The sequence below is a fragment of the Ranitomeya imitator genome, chromosome 3, assembly GCF_032444005.1.
Source record: "Ranitomeya imitator isolate aRanImi1 chromosome 3, aRanImi1.pri, whole genome shotgun sequence".
In the NCBI taxonomy this organism is placed as follows: Eukaryota; Metazoa; Chordata; class Amphibia; order Anura; family Dendrobatidae; genus Ranitomeya; species Ranitomeya imitator.
Window position 1 is genome coordinate 25,510,601 of NC_091284.1, and position 20,489 is coordinate 25,531,089.

The window sequence follows — 20,489 nt, forward strand, 5'->3', positions numbered from 1 at the left end:
TGCAGGAACCCAAACCCCTCCTTCCTACACCAATTCTTGAGCCGCTTATTAACCTCCCTAATCTCCCGTTGCCTCTCTGGCGTGGCACGTGGTACAGGCAGTATTTCGGAAAATACCACGTTGGAGGTCCTTGCTTTCAGCTTGCGGCCTAATTCCCTGAAATCATCTTTAAGGACCTTCCACCTTCCTCTAACTTTGTCATTTGTGCCAATGTGCACCATGACCGCTGGGTCCTCACCAGCCCCTCCCAGTAATCTGTCCACCCGATCAGCGATGTGTCGGACTCGAGCGCCAGGTAGGCAGCACACCGTTCGACGATCCTTGTCTTTGTGACAGATTGCCCTATCTGTTCCCCTAATAATTGAGTCCCCCACTACCAGCACCTGTCTGGCCTGCCCTGCTCTCCTATTTCCCTCCTTACTCCCCAGATCTTAATCCCATTGAGAACTTGAGGTCAATCATCAAGAGACGGGTGGAAAAACAAAAACCAACAAATTCTGGCAAAATGCGAGCATTGATTATGCAAGAATGGACTGCTATCAGTCAGGATTTGGTCCAGAAGTTGATTGAGAGCATGCCAGGGAGAATTGCAGAGGTCTTGAAGAAGAAGGGTCAACACTGCAAATATTGACTTGCTGCATTAACTCATTCTAACTGTCAATATAACCTATTGGTACTCATAATATGATTGTAATTATATTTCTGTATGTGATATAAACATCAGACAAACACTAATAAAAACCAGAGGGCAGCAGATCATGTGAAAATAGAATTTTGGTGTCATTCTCAAAACTTCTGGCCATGACTGTACAGGAGATACCCAGGTTATAGCAGCATTGTATACAGTATGTACAGTAATTTATCTGCTATACATACAGTAATTAATCATTGCATATTTTCAGCTATATCTAAAATAAAGTACATAAAATAAAATAAAGTACATAAAAATATTACGTCACCACCAGGAAGGCCAATAATTTCAGGTAGGGGAAACTTCCTCGAGAACGTAAATAGATGGATTGATTTCCATCTCCAGCCCTTGGTTGTCAACCTTCCTTCTTTTCTTAAAGATACAGGGGAGTTATTGCGCAAGGTGGATGGGTTGTGTTTTGGGGGTGACACTCTTTTGGTCTCAGCGGATGTAGAGTCCCTCTATACCAACATCAAACATCTCGATGGTATTTCTGCTGTTCGTTATTATCTTGCCACATCTACGCTCTCTCGTGGTCTGAGGGACCTACTGCTGGAACTATTGGAGTTCACCCTCACCCACAATTTTTTTGTTTTTAAGGGGTCATTCTACCTACAGCTCCAGGGGACGGCTATGGGGGCTTCCTTTGCGCCCTCCTATGCTTGTCTTTTCCTGGGGCTGTGGGAGAGGGACCTCTTCCTGTCCGACGAACAGGGGTTGGTGGACCGTGTCCCACTTTGGACGCGGTACATCGACGACATCTTCTTCGTCTGGCAGGGCACACCCACCGACCTTGCGCAATTTATCTCTACACTTAACAGTAATGACCGTAACATCCATCTAACCTTTATATGGAGTATAGAAAAAATTGATTTCTTGGATGTTACCATCTCCAGGGATGTGGCAGGGATGGCACAGACAGAAATCTTTAGAAAAACCACCGCCACTAATACACTCCTTCACGCCTCCTCTGGGCATCCATCCCATATGGTTAGAGCTATTCCCATTGGACAGTTTCTGCGGCTACGCCGCATCTGTTCAACCGAATTTGATTTTGAAAAAAGATCTCTGGAACTAAGGGAACGGTTTAGGTTACGGGGATATAGTAATAGAGTGATAAAAAGAGCCTATCATAGGGCAAAATATACCTCCCGTCACAATTTACTATATGGGGCCAATACAAATACTCGTGGCCAGGATGATGTGGTTAGATTTATTACCTCATTCAGTTCACAATCTAAGAGGGTGAGGGCCGCTTTGGAAAAGGCTTGGCCTATCTTGACCATTGACCCCATTATTAGTAAATTCCTCCCTGCTAGGCCGTCCATCACTTTCCGCCGTTCTAGGAATCTTAGAGATTTTTTGACTAGGAGCCATTATACTGGGTCACGTCCATCCACATTTTTGGATGGTCATTCCAGTGGGGGTGGTTGTGTCCCCTGTGGTAGGTGCGTCGCCTGCCCTAACATAGATCGGTGTGCTTCCTTCACGGACTCTAGCGGCAAGAAGAGCTTTAGTATCAGACAACGTATTACATGTACCACAAGATACGTAGTTTACTATGCATCATGTCCTTGTGGCTTGATATACGTTGGTCTGACTACACGCCAGCTGAAGGTCCGTGTAAGGGAGCATGTCTTGGGCATTCAGGCGGCATCTGCGCAGGTGGACACTTCCACCCTCAAGACGCTACCACGTCATTTTAAGACCTTCCATGACTGTGATGGCTCACTATTACGGGTACGGGGCATTGATGCCCTCCATATTAATATCCGGGGGGGTCAGTTATCTAAACGCCTTGGTATGATGGAATCACGCTGGATATGGACCCTTGGGACAGTCCACCCTCATGGACTAAATGAGAATCTCTCATTTGCCCCATTTCTGTGAACGCCCTTTTGCTGCGCACCTGATTATGTTACAGTGTATCGTTGTTTTTAATTGGTTTTAATTGTTCTTTACTTTTGTAGTTCACCTATTGTGCTTTTGGAATGTCATGTCCACTATGACATCAACACTACCATCTATCATGGATACAGTATTTCGGCTGATTGTCGGCGTGGACATCGTGCCTGTATAGCCAAACATTACCCTTTATGGACTGTTTTTATATATGGGAAATCATATACGCATGAAACTTAATATAACTAGAGAAATGTCCCTGTGCATATATGTCATATGGATGATCTTGACTGTACGTTTTGGCAATTCACCCAGTATACCATCTGCTGGTACATAACTCCACTATGGCAATTGGTCCTTCTATATATCTATGTATCCATCTGTCTGTATATCATTGACTATGTATCACTGCTGTATATTTCTGTAATTGCATGGACATGTGTGGCCATGACACTGCTTAGCACATGTTTTTATATATATCCGTTTCACTCCTTAGTTGTCCTTTTGTTTAGTGGTTATTTGTGATTTTAGCATGTCCGTATTATATGTCTTGTTTCTGCGCAAACGCCGTTGGTCTCTTTTTACTCACTGTGGTTCTTTGATGAGTAGTTTCACGGGGCTTCCTACACTCATAGTTTGTGTGGATTTTGTGGTGGGTTGTATGCGCAGGCGCGGCTGGTTGCTCGATCTTGTGCCTTGCGGCTGGTCTGTTGTCCGATCACGTGGGGCCCCACGTGTGTCGGCGTCAGCTGACCTGCAGGCGCTGTTCTGGCCCAGCTTTCCTGGTATCCTAGCGACAATTACTCACTTCCGGCTCCGTAGTGACACCTAGCGTTCTCATCACCATGGCGACGATGTCTCATTTCCGGTTTAGCGCAAGTATACACACTATAAAACGCGGTAAGCGGCTAACCACGACACGCCCCCTGAGGAAGGTTTCATTCCGAAACGCGCGTTGGGGTGAGCAGTGGACTGTGCGGTGACTGGTGTTCTGTTTACGGGTAAGATCGGGGTTCCATATTTCTCTCTCTTTACGTGATGCCTGTCACACTGTTGTAATACGATAGGGCAATTAATGATGGGAATGTGGCTTTGCATCTGTTATGGCCTTTATTGGCCTTGGGCTTGTTATATAATATGGAAATTCCCCATACATAGAATATAATTCACCTCGCGTACAGTCAGCTGCTCCGTTTGGGCATATGGTGTTATACTGTTTACATGTCTTCCTGTTGCTCATTATATACCTGTTTGTTGATCTTTTTTAACTAATAAACTTGTTTGATATTTTTGGACGTAAAAACTGCTTTGGTGCTTTTTCTTGTATATGCTATGAACGGTCCCTAGTAAACCCGTGCTGATACTGGGTCATGAGGTTATTCCTCTTCAGATACTCCAGTATAGCATCCCTTAGAATGCCCTCCAGGATTTTACCCACAGTAGAGGTTAAGCTTACTGGCCTATAATTTCCGAGTTCAGTTTTTGTTCCCTTTTTGAATATTGGCACCACATTTGCTATACGCCAGTCCTGTGGCACAGACCCTGTTTTTATGGAGTCTTTAAAGATTAAAAATAATGGTCTATCAATGACTGTACTTAATTCCTGCAGTACTCGAGGGTGTATCCCATCCGGGCCCGGAGATTTGTCAATTTTAGTGATTTTTAGACGCCGCCGCACTTCCTGCTGGGTTAAGCAGGTGACATTTAATTGGGAATTTTTATCACTAGACATTTTGTCTGCCATGGGATTTTCTTGTGTAAATACTGATGAAAAAAGTCATTTAGCATATTGGCTTTTTCCTCATCCTCATCCACCATCTCACCCAGACTATTTTTAAGGGGGCCAACACTATCATTTTTTAGTTTATTACTATTTATGTAGTTAAAGAATATTTTAGGATTATTTTTACTCTCTCTGGCAATGAGTCTCTCTGTCTCAATCTTTGCTGCCTTGATTTGCTTTTTACAGAATTTATTTAATTTTCTGTATTTATTTAATGCCTCCTAACTACCTACTTCCTTTAATTCTCTAAATGCTTTCTTTTTGTCACTTATTGCGCCCCTTACAGCTCTATTTAGCCATATTGGTTTCCTCCTATTTCTAGTATGTTTATTCCCGTACGGTATATACTGTGCAAAGGTCCTATCCAGGATGCTAATAAACGTCTCCCATTTTCTTTGTGTATTTTTGTGTCTCAGGATATCGTCCCAGTTAATTGCACCAAGATCCTCTCTCATCCGTTGGAAATTTGCCCTCCTGAAGTTTAGTGTCCTTGTAACCCCTCTACTACACATCTTATTAAAGGATACATGAAATCTTATTATTTTGTGATCGCTATTTCCCAAGTGACCCCCAACCCTTATATTTGATATGCGGTCTGGCCTGTTGGTTAATATTAGGTCTAGCAGTGCCCCCCTTCTTGTTGGGTCCTGAACCAGTTGTGAAAGGTAATTGTCTCTCATAGTTGTCAAAAACCGATTACCTTTGCTGGAACTGCAGGTTTCTGTTCCCCAATCTATTTCAGGGTAGTTGAAGTCCCCCATAATAATGACTTCTCCTTGAGTCGCAGCTTCATCTATTTGCTTTATGAGGATATTCTCCATTGCTTCCATTATTTTTGGGGATTTATAACAAATCCCTATCAGTAATTTATTAATTTTCCCCCTCCCCTTATCTCCACCCACAGGGATTCTACATTTTCATTAAATTCACCTATATTATCGCGCAGGATGGGTTTTAAGGACGATTTTACATATAGACACACCCCTCCCCCTCGCTTATCTGTACGGTCAGTTCTGAACAGGCTATAGCCCTGCAAGTTAACAGCCCAGTCATGGATCTCATCCAGCCACGTTTCAGATATCCCCACCATGTCATAATTATGCTCCAACAACATTAGTTCTAATTCGTCCATTTTGTTGGCGAGGCTTCTGGCATTAGTATACATGCACTTTATGTATCTCTCTGTACTTCTATTTCTTAAATTATTAACTGTTCTGACCCCACCCCCCATGCCACCGCCACCCCCAACTTCCTTATTTGTGCCCAGGTCTCTGTCTGCACTATCTTCCCCTCCTATAAAATGAATACCCTCCCCCCAATTCCTAGTTTAAACACTCCTCCAACCTTCTAGCCATTTTCTCCCCCAGCACAGCTGCACCTTCCCCATTGAGGTGCAGCCCGTCCCTAGCGTAGAGCCTGTAGCCAACTGAGAAGTCGGCCCAGTTCTGCAGGAACCCAAACCCCTCCTTCCTACACCAATTCTTGAGCCACTTATTAACCTCCCTAATCTCCCGTTGCCTCTCTGGCGTGGCACGTGGTACAGGCAGTATTTCGGAAAATACCACGTTGGAGGTCCTTGCTTTCAGCTTGCGGCCTAATTCCCTGAAATCATCTTTAAGGACCTTCCACCTTCCTCTAACTTTGTCATTTGTGCCAATGTGCACCATGACCGCTGGGTCCTCACCAGCCCCTCCCAATAATCTGTCCACCCGATCAGCGATGTGTCGGACTCGAGCGCCAGGTAGGCAGCACACCGTTCGACGATCCCTGTCTTTGTGACAGATTGCCCTATCTGTTCCCCTAATAATTGAGTCCCCCACTACCAGCACCTGTCTGGCCTGCCCTGCTCTCCTATTTCCCTCCTTACTCCCCAGATCTTAATCCCATTGAGAACTTGAGGTCAATCATCAAGAGACGGGTGGAAAAACAAAAACCAACAAATTCTGGCAAAATGCGAGCATTGATTATGCAAGAATGGACTGCTATCAGTCAGGATTTGGTCCAGAAGTTGATTGAGAGCATGCCAGGGAGAATTGCAGAGGTCTTGAAGAAGAAGGGTCAACACTGCAAATATTGACTTGCTGCATTAACTCATTCTAACTGTCAATATAACCTATTGGTACTCATAATATGATTGTAATTATATTTCTGTATGTGATATAAACATCAGACAAACACTAATAAAAACCAGAGGGCAGCAGATCATGTGAAAATAGAATTTTGGTGTCATTCTCAAAACTTCTGGCCATGACTGTACAGGAGATACCCAGGTTATAGCAGCATTGTATACAGTATGTACAGTAATTTATCTGCTATACATACAGTAATTAATCATTGCATATTTTCAGCTATATCTCACCTGAAGTTTCTCAATGAGGGGGGAGCTCTTCACTTTGCTCTTAGGCACTTGTGACTGTGGGGGAGATAATTTCTACAAAAAAATCAGACGCAGAAGAAAACCCACAAAATTAATGATTTCAAAGCAATTGCTGAATTGTACTGAGGCCTGATGACACTGACACTCGGGGTACAGGATAATGACACTGACACTCGGGGTACAGGATAATGACACTGACACTGGGGGTACAGGATAATGACACTGACACTGGGGGTACAGGATAATGACACTGACACTGGGGGTACAGGATAATGACACTGACACTGGGGGTACAGGATAATGACACTGACACTGGGGTACAGGATAATGACACTGACACTGGGGGTACAGGATAATGACACTGACACTGGGGTACAGGATAATGACACTGACACTGGGGGTACAGGATAATGACACTGACACTGGGGGTACAGGATAATGACACTGACACTGGGGGTACAGGATAATGACACTGACACTGGGGGTACAGGATAATGACACTGACACTGGGGGTACAGGATAATGACACTGACTCGGGGTACAGGATAATGACACTGACACTGGGGGTACAGGATAATGACACTGACACTCGGGGTACAGGATAATGACACTGACACTCGGGGTACAGGATAATGACACTGACACTGGGGGTACAGGATAATGACACTGACACTCGGGGTACAGGATAATGACACTGACACTCGGGGTACAGGATAATGACACTGACACTGGGGGTACAGGATAATGACACTGGCACTGGGGGTACAGGATAATGACACTGACACTGGGGGTACAGGATAATGACACTGACTCGGGGTACAGGATAATGACACTGACACTGGGGGTACAGGATAATGACACTGACACTCGGGGTACAGGATAATGACACTGACACTTGGGGTACAGGATGATGACACTGACACTCGGGGTACAGGATAATGACACTGACACTGGGGGTACAGGATAATGACACACACTGGGGGTACAGGATAATGACACTGACACTTGGGGTACAGGATGATGACACTGACACTCGGGGTACAGGATAATGACACTGACACTGGGGGTACAGGATAATGACACTGACACTGGGGGTACAGGATAATGACACTGACACTCGGGGTACAGGATAATGACACTGACACTGGGGGTACAGGATAATGACACTGACACTGGGGGTACAGGATAATGACACTGACACTGGGGGTACAGGATAATGACACTGACACTGGGGGTACAGGATAATGACACTGACACTGGGGGTACAGGATAATGACACTGACACTGGGGGTACAGGATAATGACACTGACACTCGGGGTACAGGATAATGACACTGACACTGGGGGTACAGGATAATGACACTGACACTCGGGGTACAGGATGATGACACTGACACTCGGGGTATAGGATAATGACACTGACACTCGGGGTACAGGATAATGACACTGACACTCGGGGTACAGGATAATGACACTGACACTTGGGGTACAGGATAATGACACTGACACTGGGGGTACAGGATAATGACACTGACACTGGGGGTACAGGATAATGACACTGACACTCGGGGTACAGGATAATGACACTGACACTGGGGGTACAGGATAATGACACTGACACTCGGGGTACAGGATAATGACACTGACACTGGGGTACAGGATAATGACACTGACACTGGGGGTACAGGATAATGACACTGACACTCGGGGTACAGGATAATGACACTGACACTCGGGGTACAGGATAATGACACTGACACTGGGGGCACAGGATAATGACACTGACACTGGGGGTACAGGATAATGACACTGACACTCGGGGTACAGGATAATGACACTGACACTCGGGGTACAGGATAATGACACTGACACTCGGGGTACAGGATAATGACACTGACACTCGGGGTACAGGATGATGACACTGACACTGGGGGTACAGGATAATGACACTGACACTCGGGGTACAGGATAATGACACTGACACTGGGGGTACAGGATAATGACACTGACACTGGGGTACAGGATAATGACACTGACACTGGGGGTACAGGATAATGACACTGACACTCGGGGTACAGGATAATGACACTGACACTGGGGGTACAGGATAATGACACTGACACTCGGGGTACAGGATAATGACACTGACACTGGGGGCACAGGATAATGACACTGACACTCGGGGTACAGGATAATGACACTGACACTGGGGGTACAGGATAATGACACTGACACTCGGGGTACAGGATAATGACACTGACACTGGGGGTACAGGATAATGACACTGACACTCGGGGTACAGGATAATGACACTGACACTGGGGGTACAGGATAATGACACTGACACTCGGGGTACAGGATGATGACACTGGGGTACAGGATAATGACACTGACACTGGGGGTACAGGATAATGACACTGGGGTACAGGATAATGACACTGACACTGGGGGTACAGGATAATGACACTGACACTCGGGGTACAGGATAATGACACTGACACTGGGGGTACAGGATAATGACACTGGGGGTACAGGATAATGACACTGACACTGGGGGTACAGGATAATGACACTGACACTGGGGGTACAGGATAATGACACTGACACTCGGGGTACAGGATAATGACACTGACACTGGGGGTACAGGATAATGACACTGACACTCGGGGTACAGGATAATGACACTGACACTGGGGGTACAGGATAATGACACTGACACTGGGGTACAGGATAATGACACTGACACTGGGGGTACAGGATAATGACACTGACACTCGGGGTACAGGATAATGACACTGACACTGGGGGTACAGGATAATGACACTGACACTCGGGGTACAGGATAATGACACTGACACTGGGGGCACAGGATAATGACACTGACACTCGGGGTACAGGATAATGACACTGACACTGGGGGTACAGGATAATGACACTGACACTCGGGGTACAGGATAATGACACTGACACTGGGGGTACAGGATAATGACACTGACACTCGGGGTACAGGATGATGACACTGGGGTACAGGATAATGACACTGACACTGGGGGTACAGGATAATGACACTGACACTCGGGGTACAGGATAATGACACTGACACTGGGGGTACAGGATAATGACACTGGGGGTACAGGATAATGACACTGACACTGGGGGTACAGGATAATGACACTGACACTGGGGGTACAGGATAATGACACTGACACTCGGGGTACAGGATAATGACACTGACACTGGGGGTACAGGATAATGACACTGACACTGGGGGTACAGGATAATGACACTGACACTCGGGGTACAGGATGATGACACTGACACTGGGGGTACAGGATAATGACACTGACACTGGGGGTACAGGATAATGACACTGGGGTACAGGATAATGACACTGACACTCGGGGTACAGGATAATGACACTGACACTGGGGGTACAGGATAATGACACTGACACTGGGGGTACAGGATAATGACACTGGGGTACAGGATAATGACACTGACACTGGGGGTACAGGATAATGACACTGACACTCGGGGTACAGGATAATGACACTGACACTGGGGGTACAGGATAATGACACTGACACTCGGGGTACAGGATAATGACACTGACACTGGGGGTACAGGATAATGACACTGACACTCGGGGTACAGGATGATGACACTGACACTGGGGGTACAGGATAATGACACTGACACTGGGGGTACAGGATAATGACACTGACACTCGGGGTACAGGATAATGACACTGACACTGGGGGTACAGGATAATGACACTGACACTGGGGGTACAGGATAATGACACTGACACTCGGGGTACAGGATAATGACACTGACACTCGGGGTACAGGATAATGACACTGACACTGGGGGTACAGGATAATGACACTGACACTCGGGGTACAGGATGATGACACTGACACTGGGGGTACAGGATGATGACACTGACACTCGGGGTACAGGATAATGACACTGACACTCGGGGTACAGGATAATGACACTGACACTGGGGGTACAGGATAATGACACTGACACTGGGGGTACAGGATAATGACACTGACACTCGGGGTACAGGATAATGACACTGACACTGGGGCTACAGGATAATGGCACTGACACTCGGGGTACAGGATAATGACACTGACACTCGGGGTACAGGATAATGACACTGACACTGGGGGTAAACCTACCTCATCCCCATTGTTGGTAATCTCGGGCTTCGGCAGTGGCAGAGAACATGGTGGTTTCCTTCTGGTCGGCTTGTGTGGTGGAACCTAAGAACAGACCCAACGTTACTAAACCTATGAGACTCATCGGATGCATCTGATTATTGGGATCGGACACTGCGATCGATAAACGATAAGGACACTGATGAGGTTCTTGTTATAGCAGGGAGTCGGACATGTTATAGCGGATGCATCAAGGACATACCCATGGACATTCACCCTTCTGACACAACACAATGCCTACATGCTCAACATCAGCATTGACCCGCGTGTTACACAGTGACATATGGGGAAAGGCAACATGGTCAGTTGCCCAGGGCACCAAATTATATCGGGGTGCGAAAATGTCAATCTTCCGGATCTGCCCCAATTGTCAAATGATCCAGGAGGACATTCATTGTAAAGAGCGCCACTTCTTGGAGGCGCCCATTCGCCCAGTGAGTGCCCGTCCACAGTGCTGCAGTCACCTGGCTCCTGCCCTGTAATCACCTCTTTTCTTGGACTGTTAAAGGTGTCACCAAACAATCCGGCGAGCTTAGCGACAGACGGTGGCGCTGGCTCTTCGGTGGCGCTGCTCTCGGCTGATTTCCCCTGGAAAATAAAAGTAAAATGAGCATTGACAATTCCCCAATTTTCCTACCTTTTTCAAGATCTCTGCTTACAGTCAACGTACTGAGATGCTGAAGCTGAACCTTGCACAAATTATTCTCACAGCAGAGGGTTTGTTACAATTGTATCTAGTCAACATAATCCTCTGTAAGGATCCAGGAGGCCATAGTAGGGTGTACTTAGTATCCCATGAGATGCGCCATTATGACCAACCGTCACCTAATGTGCATGGCTGTGTGCATAAGATGGCAGTGTGCCTTTATTAACCCTTGTCCTTACCAGCCTCCTATTTCTTATTAAGAAATCTGTTCTGAATTTATTCCAACAAGGAAACAGACGCTGCAAGAGTTACAGTATCTCCTGCTATTTCATGGAAGTCAAAGCAGCTTCTCATGGGAAACTTTCCACATGCTTATTATTTGTGAGGACGGCTAAAGTTCTGGGGCAGTAAAATTCACAGCACAAAAAGTTATTAACGTCAAGGAACCGCGAGACTGCATAGATACACGTGAAATCAATGATACAGTAAAACAATATAATGCTCCCAATAACGTACAAGAATATAACTACTATAATACTGCCCCTATGTACAAGAATATAACTACTATAATACTGCCCCCTATGTACAAGAATATAAGTACTATAATACTGCCCTATGTACAAGAATATAACTACTATATTACTGCTCCTATGTACAAGAATATAACTACTATAATACTGCCCCTATGTACACGAATATAACTACTATAATACTACCCCTATGTACACGAATATAACTACTATAATACTGCCCCTATGTACACGAATATAACTACTATAATACTACCCCTATGTACAAGAATATAACTACTATAATACTGCCTCCTATGTACAAGAATATAACTACTATAATACTGCCCCTATGTACAAGAATATAACTACTATAATACTGCCCCTATGTACAAGAATATAACTACTATAATACTGCCCCTATGTACACGAATATAACTACTATAATACTGCCCCTATGTACAAGAATATAACTACTATAATACTGCCCCTATGTACAAGAATATAACTACTATAATACTGCCCCTATGTACACGAATATAACTACTATAATACTGCCCCTATGTACACGAATATAACTACTATAATACTGCCCCTATGTACAAGAATATAACTACTATAATACTGCTCCTATGTACAAGAATATAACTACTATAATACTGCTCCTATGTACAAGAATATAACTACTATAATACTGCTCCTATGTACAAGAATATAACTACTATAATACTGCTCCTATGTACAAGAATATAACTACTATAATACTCCTCCTATGTACAAGAATATAACTACTATAATACTGCCCCTATGTACAAGAATATAACTACTATAATACTGCCCCCTATGTACAAGAATATAAGTACTATAATACTGCCCCTATGTACAAGAATATAACTACTATAATACTACCCCTATGTACACGAATATAACTACTATAATACTGCTCCCTACGTACAAGAATATAACTACTATAATACTGCTCCCTACGTACAAGAATATAACTACTATAATACTGCCACTATGTACAAGAATATAACTACTATAATACTGCTCCTATGTACAAGAATTTAACTAATATATTACTGCTCCTATGTAGAAGAATATAACTACTATAATACTGCTCCTATGTGCAAGAATATAGCTACTATAATAGTGCTCCTATGTACAAGAATATAACTACTATAATACTGCTCCTATGTACAGGAATATAACTACTATAATACTGCTCCTATGTACAAGAATATAACTACTATAATACTGCTCCTATGTATAGGAATATAACAGCTATGTAACTTATACTGTTCTTTATGAACACGATGCGATATTTCTTGGTCTGTTACTATTACACAGCATACGTATTGGAGCAGTACTCACACACTTTGCCTATGAATTTTATCTACCTCTCAGTTCTCCCTCGATCTGACCTTTTGCAAAACTCACTTTCCTCTCTTTGAAACTTATCACGCTGCGTCAGATACTGGAATAATCTCTGGGTTATGGAACACTCAGGCGTTTGATGATCTGACAGAAGTCATTACGTAACAGGAATTACACAATCCCCCATGATTTATCTGTACACTGACGCTTAGTGCTCTGCACACAGAGGCTCTGTCTCCGGGCAGACATTGTAATCTTGTAGCCTCTACAAAATATTAGTTAGGTGACAAATCTGCACGAAGGCCATAATAATAGTATCTGCTATAAGATTAGCCACTTCGTTTTTTTATAGGCATCTCCTTTTAGTTATTCAAGAAGCCATCTTATCCAAGGAACTCAAATATTTTCAGTGTAGTTTCCCTTTAAATATAATGTTACGTTAAAGACCTAGTAGAACAGCTGCATGATCGCGTCAGACACAGCCAGACTCCTCATACAGAAGGCAGAAATAGTTTATTACTGTCTCCACTTTCTCAATTGCTGTATACGCAACGCTGAACAAATCCTTATGTATAGGAAGCGCTAACGGCGCTTCCTCCTCTGTACCTAGTGGTCATGTGATCACTCTGTATAGGGAGGGAACAGGAGCTGTGAAGTACTAAGGGACCCAAATGTAATGCTGCTGCAGCGCAGTATAGCGCAACTTCAACCAGGGGATGCTGGTGAGGGGAGAGAGGTTGCACACACAGAATAACACCACTGAGCAGCAGCACAAGTGCCACCTGGTGGCGAAAGAGTGGTCAGACAGGCCGAGTCAGAAACAGTCAGGACATAAAGTACCAGAGGTCACAGCATACACGTGGTCAAAAACAAGCCAGACGTCAGAGCCAGACGGGAGCAGAGATAACAGAGATTAGAAACAGTAAACAGGTCAGAAGACACCCCGGGTCACGTACCAAGAGGTCCAAGAACAGGGAGCGAATACTAAGACAAGCGGGGAGGCAGGGAAGGGGAGTCACGGGAACAGAGTAAATGGGCAGAGGTCAAAAACATGCTATCAAGGGGTCACTTGCTCTAGCCTGGGAGCATGAACTATCACTGACTTTGGTCTGCCGGCTACAGTAGACTGAAATAGCCACATAGAACCCAAAATGAGGCAAATAAGGTTAACCCCCGCATGACCAGACCGGTGAGAAAATAACCAGAAACAAACCCTGGCCTGGATCATGACACCAGTCAGCTCTGCTATACAGCCAGGAGGCCGAATTTATCTCCCATGTAACCTAAGCTAATATACCAGCTCCGGTTACAGGGGAAATTATGTAAAAAAAATTGAAATGCTACCCCAAAGTTGTCTTTTTTTTTTTTACTTCGTAAGAGATACAATATGTGTAATAAATGAAAAATAAAGAAAAAAAGCAGGAAAAAAAAAATCTGCTGACACTCAAAATCACTGTTACTTGCCGCTCCCTGATTGAAAAATAAAGAAAACATGTTCAATATATAAAAACTTTTTTTTTTTCAGAAAGTAGAACAAATTTCTGCAATAAAGAAAAAAAACAAAATAAAACATTGTAAAAAGTGAAAAACAGAGACACGCCCCGCGTGTAATGAAGAAATAAAGTATATATATATTTGAATAAAAGAACAAACATTTTTTTTACAGCTCTTAAATCTGCATGTATGAGAATATACCTCGTCCGGAAAGGAGTAAATGATCTAGTCTTGAACTTGTTACTACTCGTAATATGTGCAGTTAATAACATCTTTTTAGAAATCTTATGACAGAATGGACTCTAAACTGAAAAATACATAAACCACATAAAATAGTACATTCTTTTAGGGTTGGAGTTGCCCTTAACAGGGGATGTCTCATCTAATAAAACTTCCGTTTTTTAAATTACGCCAACTTTATTAATGTGATTGCAGTGGGGTCCCTGAAGAAGCCTGGAGCAAACGGCTGATATTGGGGGAAGTTTCATTGTGTTTCGGCCTCTACAGGAGAAATGTTGTGTTACTCTCTGTACATTTAAACAAATGGCTGACGGAATACATGGTGCGCAAGCTCCACTACAGAAAACGTCACTCAGGATCATGAAAAAGGATTCCTAAGGTGAACACTAACCTATGACGTCCCTTAGTCTGGGGCGTAACTATAGCGGTCACAGAGGTCGTGACCGCGACCAGGCCCGCCGACACCAGCACATGCTTCAACTGGATGCGCGTCTTTGGACGCACATTCAGTTGAAGTGTATCGCGGAGCGGAGACCAGCCGGGTCTGTGCGCTGCACTACACGCTGCCGGCCAATCAAAAGCCAGCAGTTCATGTTGGAGTGGACATGGCTGGGGGGGTCGGCGAACGTCAGTGACATTATGTGCGCCCGTCGCTAGCACGCTGAAGTCAACTGTCGGCTTCAGAAGAGGATGCCATGCGGCGGGGGAATGGAGGAAGGGTGAGTAGAATCATTTATTTTCTTCTATGCATTAAAGAATAGTAGTAACCTGGGAACATATATACTAGGATGGGGGTTTATATATATATATATATATATATAACCCCCATCCTAGTATATATGTATATCAGGATAGTGTATGTATATCCCAGGATATAGGACATATATATCACGTTGGGGGATATATATACCAGGATGGAGGCCAGGATAAGGATCATATATACCAGGTTGGGGAGTATGAGACATACAGTATATATTAAGGTGGGGGATATATATATATATACCAGGATGGGGGATATATATACCAGGATGAGGGCCAGGATAAGGGGCATGTATACCAGGATGGGGCCATAAAGGGGAATATATATACCTTCATGAAAGACATATACGCTATATACCAGGATGGAGCCAGAATGAAGGACATATATACCAATATGGGGAACAAGTGTACTAGGATGGGCCCAGGGTGGGGGACATTACTAGATAATGGGGCAGGACGTGAAACTTGTATGTCCACATAGGATCTAGTATAAATATATAACTTGGCACTCAACTTTTGTTTAATTTGAAGATTTTTAATGCAGTCCAGCAAAAATAAACAACGTTTCGGTCCTCACCGGACCTTCATCAGGAACATTGCTATGGTGGGAATAACCACTGTGTACTTGCGAGTACTAAAGGGGGTCCGTGACCGTGTATAGAGCCGAAAACTCCCAGGTAAGGCAAAAGGTCACCGTATTACTTTATGATGTGTCCCGAGGAACTGGTAGAAATCTGGTGCCTGGGTGAAGGCGCTCCCTCCGGGTGTAGTAGTGGGTACACTCCCACCAGCCGTCTGTGAGGGAGTGTAGATGTAAGCTATAAGGCCCCAAGGTTTCTCTATGTAACGGGTGGCGGCGTGACGATCTCTCCATCGCGGCATCCACCGCTCGTTGTGTGATGTGCGGTGGATGCTTTATTTGGGCTTGGGAGTCAAGTGGGCAGTTCTTTTCTATATTTGTCAGAAGTACCGCCCATTGGACTCCTAAGTCCAGAATATGCACATTTACCTCCAGTTTTGTCGCATGTCTGGCCACGTCCTATCATGTATAAGTCTCTAATGACAACCATTGGAGATTTAAGGGTTTACTCATTAAGCCCTCGCGTGGCTGATCACTCATTAATCGTCTAGAGGCAGCCAAGGACTCGGGTTCCCAGCAGACAGCGGCGTGTGAATAAGCTGTTTGGGAGCTGGCTGCATTACATGTCCCCATTTCTGTCTTGTCTCTTTATGATGATGCCCTGTCTATCCAGCGTAGGAGGAGGAGACGCCATTTAAAGGGGCATCGCAGCTAGAAACAATGGTGAAAGTATCGGAAAGCTTTTCCCCACTGTTTGCCATTTGCTTCAACTTGGCAGAAAATAAAGAAGGCACCTTTTTTTCTGGGGCCCTTTCCTTTTGGGATGGCAGGTCTTTTGTTGAGGGTCTTCATCTCTCAGAGTGGAGCGTCTCTTGCTCTGGAGGACCCGTCCTGTCCTGCATTACACCGATAACCCATTGGTACGAATGAGCATCACGTAATACTTACTTTCTCCAGCAGTGGTGCTGCAGGGAAACCGAACACCTGCTGCCAGGTTTCTCCATAGACCTCCGCTGATCGCTGGTGATTTCTGGTTTTGGTCCCTTTAAGATGGACAAATATGGGTTCATTTGTACAGAATTTTCTATATGAACTTTTTTTTTTGCCAGTCATCATAGCAAAAAAAAAAAAACCCATTGCAATCGTTATCAACACAGTTCTTATGGAAATGGGGTGATGGTTCTTGCGGCGGCGGAGTATTGCGTAATTCCCTCTGCGGTCATTGCTTCAAGCTGCCAAATGTGTCTTTGTAAGACTTGTGAAACAACATAATCAGGAAGTTTCGAGGATCAGAAGACGACCGTGTGCCAGAGGTCTCCATAATGCGAGGACAGTCCCGCCATGAAGCGGAGATAGGGCCCTGTCAGTGAGCGGAGGCAGTGTGCAACCAGCGTACGAAGGTGCGCGTGTAACACTGAGACTTACCAGAGGAAATGCACACACTTCCGCTAGTTCTGCCGAACCGTACATTTTACCAACAGCAAAAAAAAAAAAACAATAAAGAAGAGACTAAACGTCACATCTGATGGAAGGGTACACCAAATACGAGGTGAGCCACCAACGACAAAGGCCAGACGGGCTCCATGATGACCAACCAGCCACCACACGCAATGCACCATCAACTTCAACTATAAAATACTTTTCACATTAAGCCAGATGCAGATAGACCCAATGGAGTCAGAGGAACCGAAGTGGTCATAAAAACTTTACGTGGGTACCCCAGTGGGTCATCTTATCAATTGTGACCACTATAGTCTAGCCTGGAGCAGCAGAGGTATACAATTTACCCCACTATGGAGACCTCAGTTCTGGCCCTTGACTCCTTCTGAGCCATTATATTCAATTTCTTTTATTCCCTGAGGTCCTCCACAAACTCATCAGAAGGTAGAAGGTTTTGTACATTTATTTTAATTAGTGGCACTGTGAATATTTTCCTAGATTTGCTGGTTATGTAAATAGATGGAGAAACCCTATGTCAGCCAGAGAGACGAACAAAAAGCCTCCTTATTGGCCGAGCTTGGTGGGTACCAGGAGCTGGTGATAACTATAGGAAGCTTATCATCCCTATAGGCTGAGCATGGGAGGTACAAGGAGAAGGTGGCCACCCATGACTTACTTCTCATCCTTATAGGCTGAGTATGACAGATATCAGGAGTTGTTGACCACCTATGAGTAGCTTATCATACCTATAGGCTGAACTTAAGAGGTACGACGAGCCAGGAACCACCCATGAGTAACTTATCATCCCTATAGGTTGAGTATGGTAGGTACGAATAGCTGAAGACCCATAGGTAACATCATTCCTATAGGCGGAGAATGAGAGTTATCAGGAGCTGGGAAACACCCACAGGTAATGCAACACCCCAGCTAACCGGTTGTTGCAGTGATGTTGCCTTCCTTTCGGGGAGGGTGATATCATGCTCAGAGGCAATGGAATTCCCTTTACCAGGTAAGGCACTCACGTGCAACATATTCCAAATCCAGACCAGGAGGGGGAGCTCAGGACCTGGATTCAGGGGACCTTCCCTCAAATATGGATATATGTCCTGGTCTGGAGGAGGTGTTAGCCAGTCTGGCAGAGACACAAAAGGAGAAGGAAGTCTGAGAGAGCAGACAGAGAGGCCCAGCAGTCACGTGGGAGCTGCAGCCTCTGGAAGGAGAAAGACCCGAAGGGTTGTATGTGGTGGAGCTTCAGAGGAAAGGAGCAGAGGAGAGGAACAGGGCTCAGAGGGGAACTGTGACCGGGCACCCTCAGAGCTGAAGCGCAGTACCAGGTATCGGGAGCCCGAGGCTATAGTGGAACTGTAGGACACTTGGCAACACTTGAGGGCTCAGAACTTTAAGTGAACGACCCGCACCACACCTGAGATGCAGCAGCACCTGAGGAGTCCGGGGCATCATAGAGTACCTGTAAAACGGCTCAAGCTGCCCGTCATGCAGGTACCTGTCCCAGGACAGTGGAAAAGAGGACTTTGCCAGTAAGCTTCAGGCAGCAGGGACCTCACATAGAACGGCGCTAGTTGGAAAGGCTCACGGACCTCAACTGGAAAAGGGATTCTCCCATTGCCTCTGAGCCGGCCGGGCCACATCACCATCCGTTGCCTGGTACCCTGGACTGTGGCCTGCCAACTACAGTAAACCAGGTAAAGACTTTACAACTTGTGTCCTTTACTCATTGCCCGGTATACACCATCGTCGCCATACACTATAGGACCCCTGGGGACTCCGCTTCACCTGTGGGAAGTGTTATCATCTTTGCTGCAACAACATCCCCCAGAGGACCCCTTTAAAGCAGCGTCGATCCCCCCTATTGACTGAACACCACAGGTGGGGTCATGACAGACTCATTTACAATATCCCTTTAAAAACCGTTCCCCTTTAATTGGGTGCCCAGGGCCACAGACCGGGTCACAGCCACCGTGACATCCCCTTTAATAGCGATTGGACCCGGTGCCGAGTACTCCACTGCCCTGGTTGGGCACTCCAGTAACATCCCTACAGGCTGAATATCTGAGGAACCAGGAGCTAGAAGCCACTGCTGACTAAGGACCTGACTCATCAAGGTTTTTATGTCAGTCTTCTGGTGTAAAACACCTTGACGTATTGCAACTTTTGGTATATTTACATCAATCCTGGCCAGCTTTGTCAAAGTCGGCAGAGCTGGGGCCGGATGGGCCATCTAATTGATCAAAATTGACACCACTTTACTGCATGGGAGGAGCTTGGGTCCACCCGAGTAACTTATCACTTCTACAGGCTGAGCATGAGAGGTACTAGGAGATGGCGTTCAATCATGAGTATCTTATCAACCCTATAAATTGAACATGGGAGCTACCAGGAACTGAGGGCCGCCCATGAGGAACTTATCATCCTTATAAGCTGAGCATGGGATGTACCAGCAG

General features: G+C 45.1%; 1 protein-coding gene across 1 annotated transcript in view; it reads right to left on the minus strand.

Annotated features, from left to right (window-relative positions):
- RCSD1 (RCSD domain containing 1) overlaps positions 1-20,489 on the minus strand; it is a 74,549-nt gene that overhangs the window by 20,640 nt on the left and 33,420 nt on the right. The window contains exons 2-4 of the mRNA XM_069760588.1: positions 11,469-11,570; positions 10,944-11,027; positions 6,736-6,807 (exon numbers count right to left, since the gene is read on the minus strand). Of these exons, the coding sequence (XP_069616689.1) occupies positions 6,736-6,807; positions 10,944-11,027; positions 11,469-11,570 (258 nt within the window). The remainder of the gene's footprint in view (positions 1-6,735; positions 6,808-10,943; positions 11,028-11,468; positions 11,571-20,489) is intronic.